General features: G+C 42.7%; 1 protein-coding gene across 2 annotated transcripts in view; it reads right to left on the bottom strand.

The window, feature by feature from the left end:
- Positions 1-470: 470 nt before the first annotated feature.
- Positions 471-27,077, bottom strand: part of LOC141144864 (leukocyte elastase inhibitor-like) — a 168,404-nt gene continuing 141,797 nt past the window's right edge. For both annotated transcript variants that reach the window (XM_073630949.1, XM_073630948.1), the window contains exon 7: positions 471-5,409. In XM_073630949.1, the coding sequence (XP_073487050.1) occupies positions 5,014-5,409 (396 nt within the window). In that variant the 3' untranslated portion in view covers positions 471-5,013. The remainder of the gene's footprint in view (positions 5,410-27,077) is intronic.

Raw genomic sequence — 27,077 nt, 5'->3', positions numbered from 1 at the left:
AGGATGGCGGCGGCAGCTGCCGAGAACCGAGCTGGGACAGGTAAGTGGCCATGTATTAAAAGTCAGCAGCTGCAGTATTTGTAGCTGCTGGCTTTTAATTTTTTTTTTTTTTGGCGGTGTGGGTGAACCCCCGCTTTAAGTTGGACTGTATTACCATATTGATTTGCATATGTTGGAGCATATATATATATATATATATATATATATATATATTTTGGATATGCCATATGAACACTTTTCATTATGTATGGGTGTTTTATGTTGATCATTTCACAATGTTAATATGTAGGAGTTTTATAGATTTAGTGTGCTACTGTGGAATTATATGTCTCGCTCTCTTTTTTACATTGACATTTGTTTCACCTCATTTGCATATGTTAGCAACATCCTAGGAAAGAGCAACTTTACAATTCTGAAGGTGAAAACACTTTTTGACAAATCAAAGTAAAAATCAAAGAACGAAAAGAGAATTGTTTGTTCCACATTGTCTCTTTATTATTATTATTATTATTACTAATAATCAAAACACCATTGGTATAGGCACAAAACAAAAAAATAGAAGATATGTTTTATTACTTTAAGTCAAAGTTCTCTTAATTAACCATGTCTTATAGTCATGCATAGCAAAGCAACCTGACTGGTCAAATGCAAACAAGCTTGATACATTTTTATTTTTCCTAACTTTTTCTAAGTATCCCTGTAGTGCTCAGGCACACTCCTGCAGGCCATAAATGCCTGCACCTTCTGGACCTATAGAAAGGCACACATAGCGTAACTTTGTGCCAGAGCTCGGTCTTGGAGTGAAGAGTCACTGAACCATACCAGTTTCATGGCCTTCGTGGGCTTTCAAGAGAAGTTTCCTTAATATTTAACATGAATACTCTAAAGAGATTTAATTTCTGTCTGTAAAAATTTAAAGTGCATATATAGCCAAAACTTTTCTATAGCAGGGAAGGGTTCGAACTGCTGTCAGTTTATTTTTGCTGTCTGAGTCTTGAAGAATCAACAGGATGTGAAAGGAAATCTTTGCAAAGTGGGGGATTTTTTGGTCTGGATAGTTGTCACCAGAATAGTGTCCTCATTAGAAGATTTTGCCTTACTCCTTGTTCTGGTGACAACTTAAAAAATGTCCCATTTGCAATACTTTCTGTCTTACTGATAGCAGTCATGAAGGAAAAAATACGCAGCAAGGACACAGAATGTAATACAAACCTGGCTTCTAACACTTCCCAATCTATAGAACATGTAAAAAAAAAAAGCTATACATAAACTCTACACTTTTAAGAAGGACAAAATTACGGCTCTTCAATTAGCAACACTCGAACTTACAGCTAAATGAAGAGTAGTAGTTGTGCAAGGGGCTGCTTGTTGGGCTATTAGCGATGAACAGCCGCTCTCGCAAACTGGGAAGTGGGGAGGAGAAGTCTGGGATGGCAATGGAGCACAATTAAAGGCTACGTTTTGCAGAAAAAAAATTTGCATATATTATTTTTTCTTGCAGGAGCCTGGAAAGCATTTCACCCACGATCAGTAGATCATGGGTGCAATGAGGGTTCCTGCAGACATGTCCTCTGGCTTTCAGCGTATACCCCTACAAGGGCTGTGTACGTGAAGAAATCGAGTAATCAGCGCCCATGCAGCCCATTAAAACTACAAGTCCATTTGCCCTGGTAGCAGATGTAATTGTAACTTATTAATTCACAGGAATCTGCGAATATATGAGGTGGCAGTGTGGGCAGAGCCTTAGGCAGCCGTGCTGTTTTTAAGAAGCGACAGCGGGTACGGGGGGAGGGGGGGAGAATGTCCCGCCCGCTGTCACAGGGAGGGGGGATTGGGGGGGAGAGGGGGCAGGAGCTGGAACATGTTACTTGCTCCACCCTAAATACAGGTGGAACATTTTCCAAAGGTGAACTTAGATTTTAACCACTTGCCGACCAAGCACAGTACATATACTGTGGCAGGGCGGCACGTATAGGCACATGTACGTTATGTGCCTGCTCTGGGTTTAGGGGCGCACCGTGCCCCCCCCATGACCGCTGTATCCGGTATTCCAGTACTTTCGGTGATCATCTGATTGCTATGCGGTCACATAATCACAATGTCAACAAAGCTGTTATAAATTAATTCATTTAAAACAGCTGTGTTGCCTATGCTGCAATTGGCCCGTAGCTATCAAAAATTGTACCAGGGCCAATCACAGCACCCTGTACCATGTGATTAACTATAGCCAATCAAAGATGATCACAGCTGTCATGAATGTAATTCATTCATGACAGTTGAAAACTTTGCTGTTACAATGATCTTTTTTGTAACAGAAAACAAAGTGCAAAAGGAAAATCCCTGATCACCCCAAGAGGTAATACAGTGGTTACTATTAAATTGAATAAAATAAAATAATTTTTACATTTTTTTAAACATACTTTCACCCGTTAGTGTTGCACTGCACTGGTGACAGAATGTAAAAAAAAAAAATTGTGAAAAAAGTTTTTATTTCATTTCTTCATTTAAAAAAATAAATAATTGTCACAACAAATTACAAAACTCAAACTCAAAATGCCTCTTCCTAAATGTCTTAGACTGTCTACTTTACAAAAAGGGGTAATTTGGGGGAGATGTGTACTGTCCTAGCATTTTAGGGGCTCAAGAAATTAAATAGACCGTCAGTACATCAGAATGAATCAATTTACATAAATCAATTAATATACACTTTTCTTTACCAAAGACATGTAGCAAAATACATTTTGGCCTAAATGTATGGCTAAATTTCTATTTTCTTGTAAATGAGATCATTACAAAGGAGGTTAAGTCATGACACGGTAGTTTAGCAAAATGTGTACACACAAGCACTAAATCAGCACGGCTGTATTTTAACTGCTTCAATACCGGGCACTTTCACCCCCCAGCTGACCAGGCCAATGTTCAGCTTTCAGCGCTGTCGCACTTTGAATGACAATTGCACGACCATGCAACACTGTACCCATATGACATTTTTATTATTTTTTTTTTCATAGAGCTACAGTATCTATTGGAAGTATTTAAAAGAGAAGTATGGGATTTTTTAGTACTATACTATATACTTACCTAGGTGGCTCAGTTCTCTCACCTCCCCGAGTGGAGAGCTGCTGCCTGTCAGTCAGCAGCTCTCCTGTTCTGCTCCTCCACGCTCATTGGAACGCTAAGCTGTGGAGGGGCGCGGAGTGGCCATCTCAGTGGCTCACTTCCAAAGTCGGGATGACGCAGTGCCTGGACTGATCTTGGTGACGTCAGCAGAGAGCAAACTTCAGACCGCTCTCTGCTGAAAACGGGTCACAGGAGTGAAAAACGAGTTGCACTGCTGTGACCCATAGGAGAAGCCCAGCCGAATGAGCCCAGGCTGGACTTCTCCTTTAATCACTACTGGGTTTTTATTTTTTGCTAAAAAAAAAAAAAAATTTTTTCTTTGTTTCTGTTTTTAAAATTTTGCAAATAATCTTTCTTCATAAATTTGTGTCAAACTGTATTCTGATACATTTCTTTGGTTGAAATAACCCAAATCAGTGTTAATTTTTTAGTTTGTAGGAAATTTATAGAGTCCACAAACTATTTATATTTCTGGTGCTGAAATAATCAAAATGCACAATGTTTCCCCAAAAAAAAGACCTACCCCGAAAATAAGACCTATCGTTATTTTCCTGGAGGTCTGCAATACAAGCCCTACCCCAAAAATAAGCCCTAGTTTCAAATGCTTGTAAAATCCTATAATCCACTCTATTACAGTAGTACATAATGTACAATGTGTGCGTTTCTGTAACATAATTGTGGCAAATACCTTCGGTACAGTGCCGCTCCGTAGAACACGTTCAACACTTACATCAAGATGATGTCCTTGGATGAAACGCATTGGATTTTTGAGCGAGCCCCATGTTACTGCGCTTTTTTGGATTTCCAATGTGATCACATCTCCCTGTGCCTGTTTACGTCAGCTTTGATGTAAGTGTTCTATTTTTTTATAAATAAATCCATGGATTACAGTTTTACACTATGTGGGGGCCTTTTTCTTTTATGATCGGTGGAGCTTATGGTTCAACTTTGTGATGAGATGCTGTGGTACACTGTGTTAATTGATTTCCAGTGACGGCCCCTCAGAACATCTACCTACAGTTCCATCTACATGTCTGTTTGACTCTTAGCCCATGGCAATAGGGTCCACGCATTCAGGTAAGAGTATTTACTCTCCCCTCTGGGTGGCGGATTCACAACCTTGGGTGACTCCTTTAGACGATGAAGGTCAATCTTCATCCACACCGAATAGATTTTCCATCTTCAGTTTTCCTCATTTTGAACAGTTTGAACTGTTTGTAGGTTGACAATGGGTTAACCTTTCCTCACATCCTATGAATTTGACACCTTCAGCCTTTGTTACCTTAAACTATTTATAATATAGTGGCTGCTTGCATTTGCAGTTTTTTTCACAGGTGGACTGTTTAACCATGTAATTTGGTTATTTAGCACTTTGCACTTTATACTGTATATGTCATTATTACCCGATCTAAAGTTTATACTATTTATAGTATGCACATAGATGTCTGTTTTGCACATTTATATTGTTTATGATCACTTTTGCACATTTGCACACATTATTGTTTTATTTACAATTTTGTTTAGCGCTCCACTTTTTTTAAATTCCATTTTCACATAATTTGTCAGATTGCAGTGTCAGCAGCTAATTCATGAGTAGTTAGTAGCGCAGTCATTTTTTCCATATATTCACAATTATATTACAGAAACACACACATTGTACATTATATGGTACTGTAATAGAGTGGATTATAGGATTTTACAAGCATTTTAACTCAGTTCACACTGGGGATTCCTGACAGGCAGGGATGGAGAGGGGGAGAGAAGCACATCACATGGTAAGACCTACTCCAAAAATAAGCCCTACTGTGTCTTTTGTTGCCAAAATTATTATAAGACCCAGGCTTATTTTCGGGGAAACAGAGTAGTGTGCAGGTTTTTTTTTCTTTTTTTTTTTTAAGGTGAAGTGAATCTGCCAAAGAACAAGATGCTACAGCTCTGTTTGTGTATGATGAAGAAGAGGAATGGATGATCACAAACAAATCTTGGTACAGCACAATTGCTGACAACAACACGGGTGGCTACTGCTGCTTCAGTACCTTCCTCATTCACCTCTACAAATGATTTGTGTACAACTTCGGATACAAATAGGTCAGGATCTCTAGACATGCCAGAGAGATCACATCTGTTGGGACTAAAGGCATCAGTCATCCCGAGACTGCCCAGTACAGGCTTTAGGTCAAAGAAGTTTTCTAGCTTGAATTTTGGCAAGGAGAGTTCCACTTCAGTGCTTTTCAAATTAGATGGCTTTATCATGTCAGCAAACTTCTCATAGGTTAGTTCCTGTTCAAGCTGGAAGCAAACAGATTGATGGCATCAGAAGCTGATCAGGGGAAGAACATACATTTCAACAGATCAAGCACAAGTAAGAATTGTTCCTCATTGGTATGCAGATAAAATTCAATTATTATCTAAAAACCAGCTCTAGGGACCTAATCTGATAAAATACTAGATTTTCCTATGCCATGTTTGCTCAGCTTGGCTAATGTGAACAAACAGGTTTAAAAAGATGTCTATTTTTATAAATTACGAAGAACTCTGCTAAGCACTATTTGCATCTAAACTGATTGCATTAGCATAACTCCAATAGACTAACACAACAAGCTTTTCTGTACTTGATAAAATACTCCCTATTTAAAGTGTAGGTAAACCCTAACTAACTGATTTGCTCCCCTTTCGTCTGCTAACTATGCAATTGAAATAGATTGGTTAGAGCTGTTCAATAAGTGCAAAAAATACATGTTGATGCTGTTAAAAATTCAGAGCTGTCCTGTGTCATCTCAAGTAGTCTAAGTAGCCCTCTTAGTTTTTAACTCTGGACAACATAACAATTAGTCTTTATGTTGTAAAGAATAAGATAGGGGCAATATTTGAGTAGTTTAGTAAAAAATAACTGGGCAGGGGTGACACCACTCAGTTCACAAAAATGTTATGTTTTGTCAGCACACAACAAAAAATTAGGAACTGAATGCATGTATTGCAGAAATGTAGTGTGTATGTTTTTTTCTTTTTTGCCCTTTGGGATTCATATATATGTAAAAGAATTTTAAAAAATGAGGGGCCATTCTTCCTCAACATGCCATAGCAGGCAGTGATGGGGAAGGTACAAACAATGCATTGCTTCATTTACTCTCAATAAGTTTAGTGTCTTTAGAACCAAAACTATTTTTACTTTTTTGGTGTCACAGTTTAAAGTAATATTAAACCCTCTTTTTTGTGTGTAATGCATTCCATTTAAGGAAGTCTAGACTTACATAACATGCATATTCTGCTTCCTTAAAAATTTTTATTTTTTTTCTGGCTGGTTCCAGAGTCACTATGCCTTCTCTCCTGTCTGTAGGTGTCTCCTTTAGCTGCTGCTTAAGAAAGATACCCGTAATTGTGCACTCCTGTCTAGGGCTGTGTGCATCCACTGAAACACACAGCGCCTGGCAAGCCTTACCCTGCTCCCTTCTTTCAACTTCTGGCAGACAGCTGCAGGAACCAATTGATCCCCTCTGCAACCAGGAACTTCAGGGAAATTATTTGGATCATGGAGGACCTGGCAGCGGTGACCAGGGCAGTAGGAGAGTGTTTGGGAATGGGATGAATGTACTGAGGAATTTTTTTACCTTAATGCTGTGAATTCAATAAGGTAAAAAAGTTTAATCATCAGTACTACTTTAAACATTATTAAAATTTTTATTCATGAAACCTAATGTGATATCTGTAAAATTTTAGGCCCTTTTCACACCTCAGCGTGTTGTTGAGCGCTGTCGCTAATAGGCATAAGCGCAACAAGTAGAAATCCATTTATTTAAATTGCATCTGATCACATAAGTATGCTCAGTCACTTGTGGCATGTCGACTGTCACAGGAAGAAGTACAGGAGATTCTTTTTGAGCAGATTCACACGTATTTGGCCCCCATAGAATTCAAAGGTTGTTTTGAAATGGGAGTTTTTCAGGCGTTCCTTTGCCTAACAACTAGGCTCTTCCTCTTATCAACATTAACACTGTGACCAAAATGGAGGACAGTTCAGCAAATCTGAAAGGGCTCAGTGGGCCAGTGTGCAACAGCCCGTAAACCATAGCTCCCAACTGTCCCTGATTTCGAGAGACTGTCCTCCATTTAGTACAAAGTCCCTCTGTCCCTCTTTCCGCCTCATTCTAATCTATATAGTTGTATATAAAATGCATTATTTATCAAAAAGTGTTTTCCAGGGCTAAACCTTTCATCCAATTTCTAAATTGCTGCATTTCTAAATTTTAAAAGCCAATTTAAAGGAACAGTGGTGGTAAAAAGGCCAATTTTGGTTTAACCAGTCATTTTTTTTGTACAGGGGTTGTAGCCGGGGGGGGGGGGGGGTCCTATGCCTGCATACTTTTGCTAATAGGTGTCCCTCATTCCTATCTCAGAACGTTGGGAGGTATGCATAAACTGATCATTTCCTGTACTTTCTGGACCTTTCTGTACTTGTACTGCAAGTCAGTCGTTCTTGGCATTTTTGGGGTAATATAGAGAAACTCCTTTGTGCATTTCCTTTCTTAGGTCACAATTTTACTACTCCATAGGATTATTTTCAAGAGGTTTACATACCTATTGTATACCCACCTAATAAAAAAAAGTTTTGCAAATTTGTGTGCCTATTTTTGGAGGGTTGAAGGACAACACAATGAGCACCAACAGCAGAACAAGGCTACACAACAGCACATAAAAAAATTAAAAATAAAAAAAGCTAGAAGGAGGAAGATGAAAATAGCTGATGTCACAGATGATTCTAAATTTGTTTGTCTAAAACTGTCATGTGACTGGCACAGTAACAATCAGGGCTGGCCAGACACAAACTCACACTGTAGAGAGCATACATCAACAGAGTAATAGAAGTACCTCCCAAAATATTTTCCTGTAGATGCCAAAGAACAGATCAAGAAAGATCATGTGATTACACAATGCTGACCACACCAAAATGCTGCAGGAATAAGGTACTTGTAGGAAAAAAACTAAATACACAGTGACAGTTCATAATTTATGTAAATGAATTATGGCAATTAACACTTCTGTTTAGTATTGCTTCACTCTGTTTGCTTTTGAGGCATATTTTAACGGTGGGATTAACTTTTTTTTGCAATCAGCCACAGAGTTTATTGAACAGAACACAAGAAAATATACGTGCCATGAAAAAAAAGAGACAATCTACATCCAAGTATAGGTCAATTTAGTGTACAAAACAGACAACAGTGTTACATACATTAATCAATGTGGGAATCAAGTAATAATAATGTCCATACAATTACACACAAAGAACCCAGGGGTAAATGCATACTAAGGATACCATAAAGTCCAGGGGATAAGCCTAAAGAATAGAGCTTCAGCCTAGCGTCTGGTGTAAAACCAGCTCCACAGGTGCTAAGCCAGATACAGACAGCCATCCATCCCATATTCTTTCAAATTTGGTAGGGCAGCCCCTATGTTGGTATATGTTTTATTCATAGCAAAGAGTGGGGTTCATATTAATGAGCCGGTCCTGCGGGGATGGAGGTAGAGAAATTTTCCAGTACATCAAAAGCACCTGTCATAAACTGGTGCGACCAGAAATGTGTGGACTGCAATAGGGAAGACCAAACGCATGTAAAGTAATAATAATATGATTTATTATGAGGATAAGTAATACATCAAAGTAAGAAAGATAGGGGGCGCTAGATACCATAATAATCAAGTGCTCTAAATAAATATATCTCCTGCATTACCAAGAAAATGGAAATGTAAGAAAGCTAGGGGGCGCTAGATACCATACTATTCAAGTGCTCTAAATAAATATATCTCCTGCATTACCAAAAAAAATGAAAATCATAATAATGACAAATCATAATTAGATTACACATTGAAGTGCCCACAATAGTGAAAAAAATATATATAGTGATTGATTGTCCACATAAAAAAGTGATAGAAGTAGTTGAAGTGATATCTTTCAATATTATCCCAATCTTGTTGCTGAAAACAAAAGGTTTTCCATCACCAAAGAAAAAATAAGAAAGGAAAAACACCTCGAAGTAGTAGATATCTGCTTACCAGATACCAATGACTCCTTTAGTTAAAAAGAGAGTCACTAGCGCTTGTGCAGGGTTGTGCCTGCTCACATGGATGGCCGGACTGTGGTTGGTATTATAGGCATGGATCGTTCCCGTCAAGCTCATTCAAGATAGGATAAGGATACATAGGAAACAAAAACAGTCTCCATAGCGTAAAACCATTTATTAAAAAAGTAAACAAATTAAAAAGCCAAATGGCCGCTTACATTGGTGGGTGCCTACCCGGCACTGGGGCTGCTTGCATGTCAGAGTGACTTCGCAGTCAGAAATAGCCTTTCATGTCTCCTCCACGCTGGCGTGCGTTCCAGCTTACACAGGGGGGCAGCCAAAGGATCCGGATGTTGTTGGGTGATAGGACATGTGACCACAGTCCGGCCATCCATGTGAGCAGGCACAACCCTGCACAAGCGCTAGTGACTCTCTTTTTAACTAAAGGAGTCATTGGTATCTGGTAAGCAGATATCTACTACTTCGAGGTGTTTTTCCTTTCTTATTTTTTCTTTGGTGATGGAAAACCTTTTGTTTTCAGCAACAAGATTGGGATAATATTGAAAGATATCACTTCAACTACTTCTATCACTTTTTTATGTGGACAATCAATCACTATATATATTTTTTTCACTATTGTGGGCACTTCAATGTGTAATCTAATTATGATTTGTCATTATTATGATTTTCATTTTTTTTGGTAATGCAGGAGATATATTTATTTAGAGCACTTGAATAGTATAGTATCTAGCGCCCCCTAGCTTTCTTACATTTCCATTTTCTTGGTGATGCAGGAGATATATTTATTTAGAGCACTTGATTATTATGGTATCTAGCGCCCCCTATCTTTCTTACATCTTTTTTTGATTATCTATTTTTTTGATTATTCAAAAATTGGGGAGCAGCTTACACTGATTGTTTACATATTTCCACAAATTTTTTTTATTGTTGGGAATGTTTTCTTACTAGATGTACCACCAGTATATGTAATTCATATATAGTATCTGCTATCGACACCACTGGCGCGAAGGTTTCTATTATTTTCTAATACATCGAAGTAAACATACCTCTGATGTGACCATCAATAAAATAACCAGCAACCAACCACAGTGACACACACAAATAACTACCCAAACTAAATGTATATAAAAGTGACAGATACAATCCTAATCGTAAACAAGCCAGGATCATACACGGGGGATCAAGCAGGTGGGGGCAATGCGCAAGACAGGACAGGGAGTAGGTAAAAGGGATCAGGCTGCAGGGCAGGAGTCCAGGAATGGATGCAGGGCATGTTCCGGGTATAAGTACACCTCCTGCAATCAGTCTCAGGTGACGCCTTTATGCAGGAGATGGTGTTGGCTCCAGACTGCCGGGAGACACCAGTGCTGCGGCCCATAGATCTTTTTTTTTTTAATTCAATACTTTATACTTTATATATATATATATAGATTCTATTGGTTGTAAAGTCATCAAGAAAAGTGAAGTGGACAAACATACTCCAAGGGGGCGGGAGGAATGTCAGGGCAAAGGGCATCCAGAATCCTCAAAAGAGAGGGAAGGAGGAGGGCAGGGAAAATCACTATACGTTCACCATTCTTATCCAGCCAGGGTCTCCACATTCTCTCGAATTTCCTATAGTTACCTTGCCTAATAAATATCACTCTCTCGTTCCCAGCTATTGAGTTGATATTCTCAACCCAGTTCTCTATAGTCGGGGGTTTGTGTGCTTGCCATTGCTGTGCGATTAATTTTCTCGCCTGAAATAGTCATCTTAACACGACTTCAATGGTGTCCTTCGAGACTCTACCCCCTCTATATCCCCCAATAAGCAGGTCCTGGCCATCGGTTCTATTACAGTCTTAAAGGTTTTATTTATCCTATCTATCCAGTATCTAAATAGCTTCGGGCATTTCCATACCATGTGGATAAGGTCCCCTGATGCATTATCCTCTTCTGTCCGCCTCCAAAATCCCTATATACCCAGCATTGATCTACTCATGATTGCTAGTTCCATCACAAGAGCAAATAATAAGGGGGACAGGGGACAGCCCTGTCTCGTCCCTCTCTCCAACTGGAACAAATCAGTGTATTCGTTATTGATTTTTACTTTTGCTCTTGGTTTGGTATAGAGTACAGTATTTTCACCCACCTAATGAAGGAAGAGCCAAACCCGAATCTCTCTAACACTCTCCATAAATAGTCCCATTCCAGGCTATCGAAGGCCTTGGCTGCATCCAAAGCCAATATAGCTCTAGAGCCACCATTGTCTGTTGGGATCTGCATATTTAAAAGGACTCTTCTAATGTTAATACTAGTTGACCTATTCGGAATGAAACCTGACTGGTCAGGATGTATAAGATTTTGAATACATCCGTTTAAACGGGTTGCAAGTTCTCTGGCCAATATTTTTACATCCGATCATAATAATGAGATTGGGCGATAAGAGGAGGCTTCCAGTAGATCTTTCCCCTCCTTGTGTATTGCAACAATAGTGGCTTCCGACATTGGGGAGGGCAGTCTCCCATTGGTTAATGCCCATCCGAATGTCTTCAGCAGCTCCGGGAGCAGTACCTCTCATTATCGTTTATATATTTCTATTGGGAGTCCATCGGGGCCTGGCGACTTTTGATTTGGCATCCCTGCCACTGCTCGCCACACTTCATCCAAGGTCACTGGTGCATCCATGACCATTTTGTCCCTCTCTGTCAAAGTCGGCATTGTTATTTTCTGAAGGAAGTCGTCCATTTTTTCCCTCCCAATTCCCCTATTGAACTTATACAGGGAACTATAATATTCACTAAAAGTATGCATTATCTCAAATGCATCAGTAGAGATCCCTCCACTTGGGGTCCTAACTGCCGAGACCATGGAGGGGGGGGCGTGTTAGATCTAATCAATAGAGACAACATACGACCAACTCTCTCCCCTTCTCCAAATTGGCACTGTCTCTGGAATATTTGTCTGTTCTCTGCCTTTCTCGTAGTGGTTATTTTATAAGTTTGTTGCTTGTCTAGCCATTCCCCTTGTCTGTCTGGCGTTGGGTCCTCGACATACCGCCTCTCTGTCAGTGTCACCTTGTCTCTAGCATCCCTTTCCCACTTCCTAGATTTCCCCCTAGCTCTTGCTGCCTGTTGGATCAGCAGACCTCTAAGTTAGGCCTTCAAGGAATCCTAGTCCACTCTGGCTCGTGCCGTACCTGTATTTATTTGTATAGATTCATTTAATCTAGTCACCACTTCTCCAGAGTTACCAATCAATTCCAACCAACAAGGGTCGATCTTCCATTCTCTTGGGTGGGCTTTACCCACTGCATTTATTGTCAGCGCAAGTGGGGAATGGTCAGAGACTCCTCTTGGGCCAAACTCTATATTTCTTATCAACACTAGTGCTTCACTATTGGCTAAAGCCATGTCGATTCTAGACAGAGTGAGGTAAGAGCTTGAAAGGCAAGAATATTGCTGCTCCTGCGGGTACCGCATTCGCCATATATTGCTCAAGCCCACTTCGTCCAAAAATCAAGATAGTCGGCCCTCTCCTGTTCCATTGGGGCGGTTTCCCGGTGGGAATCTATCTAAGGCCTTGTCTAGGACTTCATTAAAATCCCCCACCACTATAACTGGGACTCTGACTTTGTCTAGTGTAAATTCCAACAGTTCTTGTAGAACCTCAAATTTAAATGGGGGGGGGGGGGGGGGGGTATAGATATTTGCCAGCACGTATAATTTATTCTCAATTGAGCAGAGCAAAAAAAAAAAAATCGGCCCTGTGTATCGATACGGCTCTCCCGGCAGGAGAACACCATTTCTCTCCCAATCATTATGCTCACCCCCTTTGAATATGAGGAGTGCACAGAGTGATATTGGCTTTGAAATTTCTGACTACGAAGTTGTAAGATCGTGTCATTGGTCAAATGCGTCTCCTGCAGGCAAAGCAGTCCAGGCCCACTTCCCTCGAGTGCAGACAGAACCGTAGTTCTCTTTTTTGGATCCCCTAAACAACGGACATTCCAAGAGGTTATACTAAACGTCTTATCTTGCATAAAAACATATAAAAGTAATACAAAAGTGGGATATAAGTAAAGAAGTAAAAAAATAAACAAATAACAAATTAGTCCATCCAGTGGTCCAATTCTCTCCCCTCCACCTTAAATACTTTCTCCAATTTGTGTGTTTTTCACTCTCCTCATAGCTCATCCTTCTCTCTATTTGTGTCTTAAATCATGTTAATATTTGTGGTGTGTAACCTTTATCTCCTGCCCTACCCACCCTATCCACCCTACCCCTGTCCCCTTCGCCGACCACCTCCCTCTCTCCCATACCTCCCCACCCCTGCCCGACTGGGCTTCCCCTAGGGGGTTCACCCATGACCTGTCCCCAACTCACATTCCAAACCAATAATCTCAACATTTTTAGTGCAAAATATAACCAATATGGGAACCACATTTGTTCCTTCACGCTCATTCTTGTGTAGTTCTAAACATTCAAATCGAGGTGCATTCACTCTACTCCACTCCGTATATTCTAGTGAACCACTATTATTGATGTAATATTATTGTGATATTCTTGTGATAATAGAAACAGAGACCAAAAAAAAGGGGGGGGGATAATAACAATAAAAAAATACACATACACATATGCATGGAAATGACAAAAAAAAGGGGGGGGGAAGAAGGGGGGCAGGGAAAGAGGGACAAGCAAACAAAAAAAACAAAAAAACAAAAAAGGGAGAAAGGGTGAAAAAAAGGGGAAAAAATGTTCCCTCCCGCCCCCCCCCCTCCCTCTCGTAGACAAAAAAAGTAGCTTCCCTACTCTTTCCTCTAAAGCTTTAGTCTTTTCCACCGTTCTACAAAGTTCTTGCCCCATAGTAAGTATTTCCTCTTTGATGCTTTTTAGCTGGGTATCAAGACTGGTAATTGAAACTTTACAGTCATTAATTGCTTTTAATACATCTCTCAGTGAGGGTTCCTCCTTCAACAATATAGAACCAGGTGCAGGGACTGACTCAAGTGCTACAGCAGAGGTTGCAAATACAGATCCAGATTTTCCTCCCCCTGGCCCTTTAGTACTCACAGTTTTAGTGGTTGATGGGGTAGATGGATTTGAGAATACCTGCCCTTGGCTCTTCCTATCTGTTGAGGAGGTCATCTGTACTTTGGCTTGCCTTGTTGCCTGTTGACAGCCCCCTTTAACAGGTGACAGAGAGGGTGTGTGGGCATATCTCTCCAATTTGGCGGCTGCAGCAGCCACAGTCTGATTGCCCTTCTCCTTTGCAGCACAGGTTAATTGAGTCCCCTCCTGGGGTGGCTGTTCCTCTGCTGCACATTTTTTGGACATATTGGGCTTTGAGAGGGTTATTCAGAGATTATTATTTATTGCTGACAGCTTACTATTCGGGGGGGGGGGGGGGATTGAAGCCTCCTTCGGCTGCCTCCTCCTGTCTCGCAGAAACTAACTTCGCCAGCTGACCTCTCCATGTCTCTCCGTGTCAGTACACTTCGCATCTCTCCACCTGCCGGGTATCTCCACTCACCAAGTCGAGCAAGCAAGTCTCACAGCGAGGTCTCTGGTGCCTGAAGTCTTGCGAGAACGCGAGAGCCCTCGGACTCGTAGTCCCCGCCTCAGATATCCACCACAGAGCGCGGCTCTCTCCTCACTATAGCGCACTATAGTGCAAGGGATTTCAGGAGGGGGCTTCAAGTGTCTCCTCAAGCCAGGTCCTCTCAACCTAAGTGGCTGGTGAGAAGCGGAGCGGAGGAAAAGCACCTCGTAAGCTCACCTCACACACTTACTTTCGCTCTCTCCTGCATCCGGTCATGCCCCCTCGTGAGACTCAAACCTCCACCTGGCCCATAGATCTGACAGTGCCACCAGCAGGTGAAACCTTTCCTGACAGTACTCCCCCTCGAAGGAGCGACCTCCAGACGCTCCAACTACTTGTAGCTGCAAAAAAGTCCATGACATCAAGCTGGGCAGCGGGCAGAGGCACATCAAGCTGAGCAGCAGGCAGAGGCACATCAAGCTGAGCAGTGGGCAGCGGCACATCAAGCTGAGCAGTGGGCAGCGGCACATCAAGCTGAGCAGCGGGCAGCGGCACATCAAGCTGAGCAGCGGGCAGTGGCACGTCAAGCTGGACATTGGGCATCGAAACATCTGACTGGAGAGCAGGCGCTGGAACGTAAGACCGAACAGCGGGCACTGGATCATCAGGCATCGGATCATCAGACTGGACAGCGGGCATCGGATCATCAAACTGGACAGCGGGCATTGGAACATCAGGCCGGGCAGCGGGCACTGGAACAGCAGGCTGGCAATGGGCACTGGAACATCAGCCCGGACAGCGGACACTGGAACATCAGGCCGGACAGCGGACACTGGAACATCAGGCCGGACAGTGGACACTGGAACATCAGGCCGGACAGCGGACACTGGAACAACAGGCCGGACAGCGGACACTGGAACATCAGGCCTGGGCGTCAGAAACTGGATCCTCAAGCTGGACATGGGACATCAGATCATCAGACCGGGCAGCGGGCACTGGAACATCGGGCCGGGCATCAGGAACTGGATCATCAAGCATCGAATCATCAGGCCAAGTAGCGGGCACTGGAACATAAGGCCGGGCGTCAGGAACTGGATCATCAGGCCAGACATCTGGCATCAGATCATCAGACTAGACAGCAGACACTGGAACATCAGGCCAGGCAGCGGGCACTGGAGTGACAGGCTAAACAGCGGGCACTGGAACAAAAGGCTGGGCAGTGGCAGCAGCGAGCTTGACGTCAGGAACTGATTCAGCAAGCACCGTGTCAGCAGGCTGGGTAACTAGCATTGGCTCAACAGGATGGGTAACGGGCACCGGCCCAGTAGGCTAGGTGACGGACACCGGAACGCCAGGCCGAGAGACGGGCACCGGAACGCCAGGCGGAAAGATGGGCACCAGAACGCTAGCCCAGGAGACGGGCACCGGAAAGCCAGGCCGGGAGACGGACACCGGAACTGGCATGGAGGCACACTGGAGCACATCGGCTGGCGTGGAGGCACACTGGAGCACATCGGCTGGCGTGGAGGCACACTGGAGCACATCGGCTGGCGTGGAGGCACACTGGAGCACATCGGCTGGCGTGGAGGCACACTGGAGCACATCGGCTGGCCTGGAGGCAGATTGGAGCACATCGGCTGGCGTGGAGGCAGACGGGAGCTCATCGGCTGGCGTGGAGGCAGGTTGGGGCACATCGGCTGGCATGGAGGCAGGTTGGGGCACATCGGCTGGCATGGAGGCAGGTTGGGGCACATCGGCTGGCGTGGAGGCAGGTTGAAGCAGATCGGCTGGCGTGGAGGCAGGCTGGAGCAGATCGGCTGGCGTGGAGGCAGGCTGGAGCAGATCAGCTGGTGTGGAGGCAGGCTGGAACAGATCGGCTGGCGTGGAGGCAGGCTGGAGCAGATCGTCTGGCGTGGAGGCAGGCTGGAGCAGATCGGCTGGTGTGGAAGCAGGCTGGGGCAGAATGTCTGGTGTGGAATCAAGCTGGAACAGATCAGCTGGTGTGGAGGCAGTCTGGGGTAGATTGGCTGGCTCCCATCTTCCAGGTTTTTTTGCCAAGCTTAACTAAACAAGCTGAGGTTATAAGCTGATTGGTTACCATGAACAGCTGCACCAGATTCTGAGTGTGCCAGTTTTAGTAAATTTACCTAACTACCTTCACAGCTTCCTCCCATTGATCTCCTGTCAATTCCCCCACATCTGGCTCCAATTCTATTCTAGTCTTACAGGGAAACTAGTTCTGGATATGTGGGATTGTTCCATAGTGTACTGAAGCTAGTATATCCCACAACCCCCAGCAGCTGTTTAGCCTTATGCATTAGCCTTTATGTGGGGAAATATCTGTTGGGGCGGAGTGGGATTCCAACCCCTCGGGCAAGGACGTAGAGTTAACAAAAGCGGAGAACCACAGTCAAGGTGGGATTAACGTTAGTTTAAAATGAGCACACCTACAAGGAAATACTCATTTAAATAGTTCAAAAATTAGGAGGTGTATTGAAATTATAACTATAGAGTATTTGTGAAAACACTATACCATGGCTCACATCTGTAGTGTAACTACACTCTACCCTCAATACAGCCAAGCTATATAGCACATACAAAGTACTGTGCAAAAGTTTGGGCCAAGTGTGAAAAATGCTGTAAATTAAAAATGCTTTCAGAAATAGAAACGTTAATAGTTTATGTTTATCCATTACCAAAATGGAAAGTAAATGAACAGATCCAAATCAAATCAATTTTTGGCGTGACCACCCTTTGTCCTCCAAAAAGCATTAATTCTTCTAGGTACACTTGCACACAGTTTTTGAAGGAACTCAGAAGGTAGGTTGCTCCAAACATCTTGAGAGAACTAAACACAGATCTTCTGTGCATGTAAGCTGCTTCAAATCCTTCTCTCTTCATGTAATAGCAGACAGACCCGATGGTTTTGAGATCAAGGCTCTGTGGAGGCCAAACCATCACTTCCAGGACTCCTCATTCTTCCTTACGTTGAAGATAGTTCTTAATGACATCGGCTGCAAGTTTGGGGTCATTGTCCTGCTACAGAATAAATTTGGAGCTAATCACATGCCTACCTGATAGTATGGCATGATGGATAAGTGTCAGGAACCATGAATCAAACTGAGACAGAAATGCAGTAAAAAAAAAATCACACCTTTTAATATAATAGTAAAAAAAAAAAAAATGGTACAGATTAAAAAACGTAGTCAAAAACATATGCAAGGGATCTGGGCGGCACAGTGGTGTAGTGGTAGCACTCTCGCCTAGCAGTAAGAAGGGTCACTGGTTCGAATCCCAACCACGACACTACCTGCTTGGAGTTTGCATGTTCTCCCTGTGCCTGCGTGGGTTTCCTCCCACACTCCAAAGACATGCTGGTAGGTTAATTGGATCCTGTCTAAATTGTCCCTAGTATGTATGAATGTGAGTTAGGGACCTTAGATTGTAAGCTCCTTGAGGGTAGGGACTGATGTGAATGTACAATGTATATGTAAAGCGCTGCGTAAATTGACGGCGCTATATAAGTACCTGAAATAAATAAATAAATCTGTACCTTTCACTGGCACATACACAGGGACCCTTGGACCTGCACCCAAGTGGAACAGAGATCACAGAGATGTTCCTCTAATACAGGAATTCTTTGAGGAACAAATGTGCCAGGCAAGATGGATGGCTGAAACCCATAATTCACCATAAACGGAGACAATCTGGAAGCGACATTGACTGCACCTATTGTGAGCAAACTCCACCCAAAGTAAGCAGTCTGACCAGTTATGGTGGTCAGAAATATAGCAACGTAGAAACTGCTCCAAGGCTTGGTTGACTCGTTCTGCAGCCTCATTGGACTGCGGGTGATACATTGTGGAGAAGGAAAGCTGAATTCCCAACTGTGCACAAAAGGCTAGCCAAAACCTGGAAACAAATTGGCTACCTCTGTTGGAGATAACATTGGGTAGCCCATGTAAACGAAAGATCTCCTGAGGGAAAATGGAAGCCAGTTCTTTGGATGTGGGCAATTTCTTAAGTGGAATACAATGTGACATCTTAGAGAACCGGTCAGCCACCATAAGAATTACTGTGTTGCCCTGGGAGTTGGGCAACTCCACAATCAAATCCATAGACAAGTGGGTCCAAGGCCTCTCTCCATTGGGTATGGGTTGTAGGAGGCCCACTTGAAGGTGTTGTGATGTTTTCCTCTGAGCACACATGGAACAAGCGGCTACGAATGTGGTTGGATCAGTGCAGAGACTAGGCCACCAAAATTGTTGAGAAATAGACCAAATGAGTTGATTCTTCACTGGGTGATCAGCTGCCTTGGGAGAATGGCAAGTCTGGAGCAAAGCAGTGTGGAGATTCTCGGGGACAAAACAGCGGTCACAAGGTTTCTCTGGAGGAGAATGGATCTGAGCAGCAAGAATTCTATCACCCAAAGGTGAAGTGAGACTAGTGCAAACAGTGGCTAAAATACAATTGGAAGGTATCACAGGAGTAGGAACCGTCTCCATCTTGGAGGAAAACTGTTGTGACAATGCATCACCCCCTACATTTTTAGTATCGGGTAAGAATGTAATTGAAGCTTGACAGAAAAAGAGCCCATCGCACCCTTCTGGGAGATAAGCCTTTTGCCTCAAACAAGAATGTGAGATTATTATGGACCTGGCACAGTGGTACCCTCGAGGAGATGCCTCCATTCCTTATGATCTAAAATGATAGCTAAATATTCTGTCCCTGATCTTGTAATTGCATGCTGCAAGAAAAAATTTCTTACAAAAGTAGCCACAAGGAGGCATAGCACTTTCAGAGGTAGGACATTGAGACAGAAGGGCACCTACTCCAGTCTCAGACACATCAACCTCAAGAATGAAGGGTAACGTAGGATCAGGATGTGGCAGCACAGGAGCTGAAACAAAGGCAGCCTTGGGAGACTAAAAGGCTTTAAAGGAATCCGGTGACCAATTCTGTGGGTTGCCGTCCTTCCTGGTCATATCAGTGAGGGGTTTGACCAGAGAAGAGAAGTTATGAATACATTTCCAAATATAATTGTCAAAACCAAGAAAACGTTGTAGCGGATGTAGACCTACGGGTCGAGTCCACTGTAAAACTGCAGATAGTTTCTCTGGCTCCATCAAAAAACCTGCAGTAGAAATTACGTAACCCAGAAATGTAACCTGTTCACGATGGTACTTGCACTTTTTCAACTTACAATACAGGTTATTATCTCTCAACCTCTGTAGCACACCGGAGACATCTGTGTGGTGGCTCTCTAGGGATTTTGAATATATGAGAATATTGTCAAGATAAACCACCACACATTGTTGCAACATATCTCGGAGCACATCTTTGATGAATTCCTGAAAAACTGCAGGAGCGTTAGTGACCAAATGGCATTACGAAGTATTCGTAATGTCCAGTACTGGTATTAAGCGCAATTATCCATTCGTCACCCTCCTTGATCCTCACAAGATTGTATGCCCCTCTCAAATCGAGCTTCGTGAAAACTGTTGCTCCCTTGAGGCGGTCAAAAAATTCCCTAATCAATGGAGTCGGATAAGCGTTCTTAATCGTGATGCGATTGAGACCCCTATAATCGATACAAGGTCTCAGTTCACCACTCTTTTTCACAAAGAAGAAGTCAGCCCTGGAAGGAGACAGAGATTTGCGGATGAACACTCGAGAAAGTGAATCGGCAACTTAGTCCTCTATGGCTTTATCCTCTGAGACAGACAAGGGGTAGACCCTTCTGGGGGGGGGGTGGCACCAGGTTGAAGGTTAATTGCGTACTCTTATGACCGGTGTGGAGGCAAACTACCGGCTTGACCTTTGTCAAAGACATCGCTAAATTTGCAATACTCCTCTGGCAAGGAGGAGAGTGAAGAGGTGCACAAGACCTTAACCACTTTCTGAAAACATGTTTTACTGCATCGTGGCAACCAGGAAAGAGCCTCAGCATGATGCCAATCAAAAGAGGGGTTTTGCCTCTGTATCCATTGATAACCAATGACCACTGGTAATGAGGAGAGGAAAGGACTTGAAATTGGATTATGTCATGGTGAAGAGCCCCTACGGGCATGGTCAATGGAGCAGTCTCATGAGTCACATAGGCAGGCTGTAAAGGTCTCCCATCAATAGCCTCAATGGCAAGTGGTGTGGCACAAAGCTAAAGTGGAATTGAGTGCTTAGACACAAAAGTATTATCTATGAACAGGCCTGCAGCCCCAGAGTCGATTAGGACCTGTGTATCCATGGACAACTCAGACCAAAAAAGGGTAACCGGAACTAGAGGCTTATCCTTTAGGATAACTGGGGATGCAACAACGCTACCTAAGGTCTGTGCCCTACAGGACCTCAAAGTGCAGGCGTTTCATGGACGGGCAGGACAAGACTTCAAAAAGTGACCTGCCTGGCCACAATAAAAGGCACAATCTCTCCTTCCTCCTAAAGGCCCTCTCCTTCGCAGAGAGCTGTGTGAAGCCCAACAGCATGGGTTCTACCTCACTGGTGAACTCAGTACCAGGAGGCATGGGAGGTGAGGGAGGCAAGGGTGGGAATGCACACCTCGGAGCCAAACGTACAGGAGGCTTCCGCAAGCACTCCTTAAAGGAAGGTCTCTCTCGAAGTCTGGAATCAATGAGAATGGCAAACATGATTAACTTCTCCAGATCAGTAGGTATGTCTCGGGCTGCTATCTCATCTTTAATGTTATCCAAGAGACCATGGGAAAAAGCAGCCATGAGGGCCTCAATGTTCCAAACCGAGTACACCCTTCACATTTTTGTAAATGTTTTTTATCTCTTTTCATGTGACAACACTGAAGAAATTATACTTTGTTACAATGTAAAGTAGTGAGTGCACAGTTTGTATAACAGTATAAATTTACTGTCCCCTCAGAATAACTCAACACACAGCCATTCATGTCTAAACCGCTGGCAATAAAAGTGAGTACACCCAATGTGGGCCCAAAGTGTCAATATTTTGTGTGGCCACCATAATTTTCCAGCACTGCATTAGCCCTCTTGGGCATGGAGTTGAGGATACCCCACAGATACTCAATAGGGTTTAGATCTGCAGACATGCTTGGCCAGTCCATCACCTTTACTCTCAGCTTCTTTAGCAAGGCAGTGGTCATCTTGGAGGTGTGTTTGGGGTCGTTATGTTGGAATACTGCCCTGCGGCCCAATCTCCAAAAGGAGGGGATCATGCTCTGCTTCAGTATGTCACAGTACATGTTGGCATTCATGGCTCCCTCAATGAACTGTAGCTCCCCAGTGCCGGCAGCACTTATGCAGCCCCAGACCATGAAACTCCCACCACCATGCTTGACTGTAGGCAAGATACACTTGTCTTTGTACTCCTCACCTGATTCCCTTCACACACGCTTGACACCATCTGAACCAAATAAGTTTATCTTGGTCTCATCAGACCACAGGACATGGTTCCAGTAATCCATGTCATTAGTCTGCTTGTCTTCAGAAAACTGTTTGCAGGCTTTCTTGTGCATCATCTTTAGAAGAGACTTCATTCTGGGACGACAGCCATGCAGACCAATTTGATGAAGTGTGTGCGGCGTATGGTCTGAGCACTGACAGGCTGACCCCCCCACTCTTTCAACCTCTGCAGCAATCCTAGCAGCACTCATACGTCTATTTCCCAAAGGGAACTTCTGGATACAATGAGCACGTGCACTCAACTTCTTTGGTTGACCATGGCGAGGCCTGTTCTAAGTGGAACCTGTCCTGTTAAACCTCTGTATGGTCTTGGCCACCGTGCTGCAGCTCTGTTTCAAGGTCTTGGCAATCTTCTTATAGCCTAGGCCATCTTTATGTAGAACAACAACTTTTTTTCAGATCCTCAGAGGGTTCTTTGTTATGAGATGCCATGTTGTCAGTGGATACAACTACCAATTAGCCAGGCTAGTTACCACCTAGCATAACTAAATTTGTTAGCAAACCTGCTTACAACCAGGGTGCTACATATGATTTCCAGCAATATAAACATGCATTTCCTGTGCCTGTAATCATGAATATTTTATCCAGTGCCATCAGAAGTATTTTATAGAAAGTCTTTTTGATGTCTAAGGAAGATCTTTCATGACTCTGGCGACTGATGTTTAATATATGTGTAGCCTCAATTACTTACAAGGACTAATGTTACAAGGACTAATGTTTTTCAAACATATTTGTGATTTTTGCAAGAAGCCTCATTAATCAGATTGGCCTTTTTAGGTTTAGTCAGTATTTCTTTGACTGAAATGCAGTTCCTCAGGGTGAACTGAACTTGCCACAAAACAAAATGCTATGTCTCTGCTTATGGGTGATAAAGAACAGAAAGGGAAGGTCAAAGTATCTTTGGAACATCATTATACAACGCATCATCATAATCCCTGCTGTTGCAGCAGCTGCCTCTGTACCCTCCTCATTTACATCTACAAAAGGTTTGTGGACTACTTTAGAAAGCACTAGTTCATTATTACTAGACATTCCCGACATACCCTAAACATACAGCCAGAGCTAAGGGAAGGGAAGTTTTAGAGAGGAGGGAAGGGGAAAAAATAAATAGGGAAAGGATTCAGAAAATGGCGCTTAGTATTGCATCTGATGTCTCTTTGATCGCACATCCATCATATCTCTTAACTCAGACTCATATCCGTGTTTCACAGCCCTAAGAGAGAGCTACCTACTTCTGAATTAATAAACAAATTCCAAGAGGTCCAGTCTTTTTATATATCTCCTGTCTATCAGTTGCTGTCAATATCAGGTCCTCCATCTTTCTAATGTCTTCCACCTTCCTCAGCCATAATGCTGTGGTCGGTGGATTCTGCTGTTTCCACATCAAAGGTATACAGGATTTAGCTGCACTTAGTAAAAGACATATGACAGATTTTTTATATGTTTTCGTTGGTATAGTGGTAATAAGTAATAAAAAAAATGCCGGGTCATTCGGGATTTGAAAATGAGTAAATTTCTGGGCAATCGTTTGAACCATTGTCCAGTAAGAAGTCAACTTAGGGCACGTCCAAAATATATGCAGAATCGTCCCTTTATCTGTACCACATCGCCAGCAATGCTCTGACGCATCTGGAAAGATAGCATGAAGTCGACTTGGTGTCATATACCATCTTGTAAATATCTTATCATTGGTTTCCTGTATTTTGGTACAGATTGAAGATTTAAAGGAAAGCTCAATCATATTTTGAATTTGTAAATCAGTAAATGTGTGGTGCAAATATGTACTCCATTTTAACACACAGGCCAGTTTTGGTTGCTCCCTAGGGGAGTTAAGTAACTTATACATCTCCGAGAGACCGTGAGACAATGGTTCTGTTCCCAAGCAATGCTCCTCAAATTTAGTCAGTAGTCTAGTATATGCCTGCGGGTCTGGTATAGTCTGAAGAAAATAATATAATTGAGCTGCATTCCAGAACGCAAGTTGGTAGGGGTTGGTAGGGGCCCCCGGGGTCAGTCAGCTCCTCCATATTAGGCCATCTATCTCCTGTCACAAACGGTGATGCAATAGTTCGCTCAGTCTCCCTTAGAGTCAAAAATTGTGTGGTTGAAAGGCCTGGTATTAATTTGGGGTTCCCAATTATCGGGGTCAATGGAGATGTCGTTGTCGTTTGTTCTGCGTATGTAATAGAATGTAGGCATTGTTTCAAAGTATTCCCTATCAAGGGATGAGATTTTAGATCTGGCGGTACAAAATCCCAGCACCCCAGCGCCCTCCTCAAAGGTATTGGGGATTCGACTGTTCTACTTGCACCCACAACTTCAGGTCACTATTGCGTTGCCAATCAATTACTCTACCAAGTTGAACTGCTTAATAATATCTCCTGACATCTGGCAACGCCAAGCCACCATATTGTTTTGGTAAGGTTAATAAGGTGCGTGAAAGACGTGGTTTCTTATGCGCCCAGACAAACCTTGTAAACAATGCCTGCACCTGCTTAAACTAAGAAAGCGGTATCTGTATCGGTAGGGCCTGAAAAAAGTATAAAAATTTTGGCAAAATGCACATACTTATTAAATTACCCCTACCGATCCAAGAATGTAAATTAGCGTGCCACTTATCTAATAGCAGTCTGGACTCTGTAAGTAATGGTGGAAAATTAAGCTCATAAGTACGGATTAAATCTGCTAGCATTTTTGTGCCTAAATAATTCAGGGCAAGTGTAGTCCACTTAAAGTGGAAGCCTCCTCGGACTTGTATAAAAGTTTGTGCTTGCAGTGCAACCCCCATCGCCTCTGATTTAGAAAAATTGATTTTCAAGTTTGATAAGGCACCATATAAATCAAATTGTTGGAGAGATTTGGTAAGGATACTGCTGGATTCGTTAAAGAAAATAATAGGTCATTGGCATAACCCGAGACCTTATGTTGTGTATTACCCACTGTCACTCCTTGTATATCCTGATTTAGCCTGATTATGGAAAGAAAAGGTAAGGGCATATAAAAGAGGGGACAGTGGGCATCCCTGCCTGGTACCATTCCTAATTATAAAAGACTCTGAGAGCACCCCATTCACCTTAACCTGTGCGGTCGGATTTAAATATATCTTGGCTATCCAGTTCATCATCACCTCCCCAAGTCCAAAATGAGCATAAATGGCCAACTTACTCAGTCAAATGCTTTCTCAGCATCTGTACTTAAAAAGACACATGGAGTTTTCGTGGACTTGGTCACGTGAAGTAGGTTCAGCACTTTAGAAGTGCTATCCGTCGCTTCACGTGTCGGGATAAATCCAACCTGATCTAAGTGGATTAATTTTTGTAAATGGTTTGACAGTCAGGTAGCCAAGATTTTAGTATAAAGCTTAAGGTCTACATTCAAAAGTGAGATAGGCCTATAGCCACCACACAAGGTAGAGTCCTTGCCTTCTTTATATATCACAGTGATGTGGGCTCCTAGGGTATCCCTAGCGAATGAAGATCCAGAGTCGATCGAACCAAATAGATTAATCAAGCGTGGGCCTAATATTTCAAATAGTCTTTTATAGTATTGTACAGTAAACCTATCCGGACCCGGGGCCTTCCCTGATTTCATGGACCCTAACGCTTGTTGAAGTTCCAACAATGTTATTGGGGCATCTATTTCCATACATATCTCATGGGCTAAGGACGGCATTTGAGATGATTGAATATATTCACCTATAGCAGATCGAGGCGGTATAGGTAATGCTAGATCATTAAGGTGTGAATAAAATTCTTTAAATTCCTGGGAGATATGCATTGGTAAATTTATTTTTTGGCCGTTCCCATTGACAACTTGGGGGATATATGTTGACAGTTTATGTTCTCTCACTTTTCTTGCCAATACTTTCTCACATTTATCACCCGATTCGTAGTTCACCTTACGGCAAAACTGTAACGCTGCTTTCGCCTTGTATTGAAGCAAGTCGGTAATTTGCTTCCTCAGTACCACCAAGTCTGATTCTAGAGTCTTATTAGGAGCATGTTTATGACTAGAGTCCGCAATCGCTAATTTACCAAGTAATTCTGTAAGCTGTTTTGTTCGTTCTCGTTTAACACGAGCCCCATGCTTAATAAAAACACCTCTATGAACTGACTTACGTGCTTCCCATAAAATTCCTGGGTCACAATTTGGCATTCATCTGAAAGTACCATGTCAACTCTTTAATCACGTCCTCTAAGACTTCTGGTATCTGTAAAAGACTTTTGTTAAGTCACCAGTAGCGATGTCTAGATGTCTGAGCTCCTGTCAGATCATAAGTCAGGAATACAGGGGCATGGTCTGACCATGTAATATTTCCTATGGATGTAGCCTGGACTGCATGTAAACAGGTATGGGGAATCAAAAAATAATCTATCCTGGTGTAGATTTTATGTGGGGGTGAATAAAATGAGTAATCTCGTTCCCCAGAATGTTGCAATCTCCATACGTCAATCAACTGAGCTTTATGAAATAATTTTGCAGTACATTTCATTTGGCTAGGAGCAATGGATGATATCCCATGGATGTATCTGTCGATGGTATCAAAGGTATATTAAAATCTCCTCCTAGTATCAACTGCCCCTCTGCAAAATCTAGAAGCTTCTCTAATGCCTCATCTAAAAAAGAGGCTTGATTTTCATTGGGAGTATAGATTGTTGCCAGTGTCATCTGCTTGTTCCCCAGGAGGCCCTTTATATAAATATATAGTCCCGTAGGATCGATCAATGATATTTGATGGCGCCAAGGTATTTTGCTAGAAATTAATATTGAGACCCCTTTTGATTTAGCCATCGAATTAGTAGCATGGTATGTCAATGGGTAAAATCTGTTTTGGAGATATTGAAATCTGTCTGTCTTGAAATGTGTCTCTTGAATAAAAGCTATATCAACACGGAAATGTTTCAGATCGTGTAGT

Source organism: Aquarana catesbeiana, linkage group LG05, assembly GCF_042186555.1.
Source record: "Aquarana catesbeiana isolate 2022-GZ linkage group LG05, ASM4218655v1, whole genome shotgun sequence".
Classification (NCBI taxonomy): domain Eukaryota; kingdom Metazoa; phylum Chordata; class Amphibia; order Anura; family Ranidae; genus Aquarana; species Aquarana catesbeiana.
This window is presented reverse-complemented; position numbering and strand designations above follow the sequence as displayed.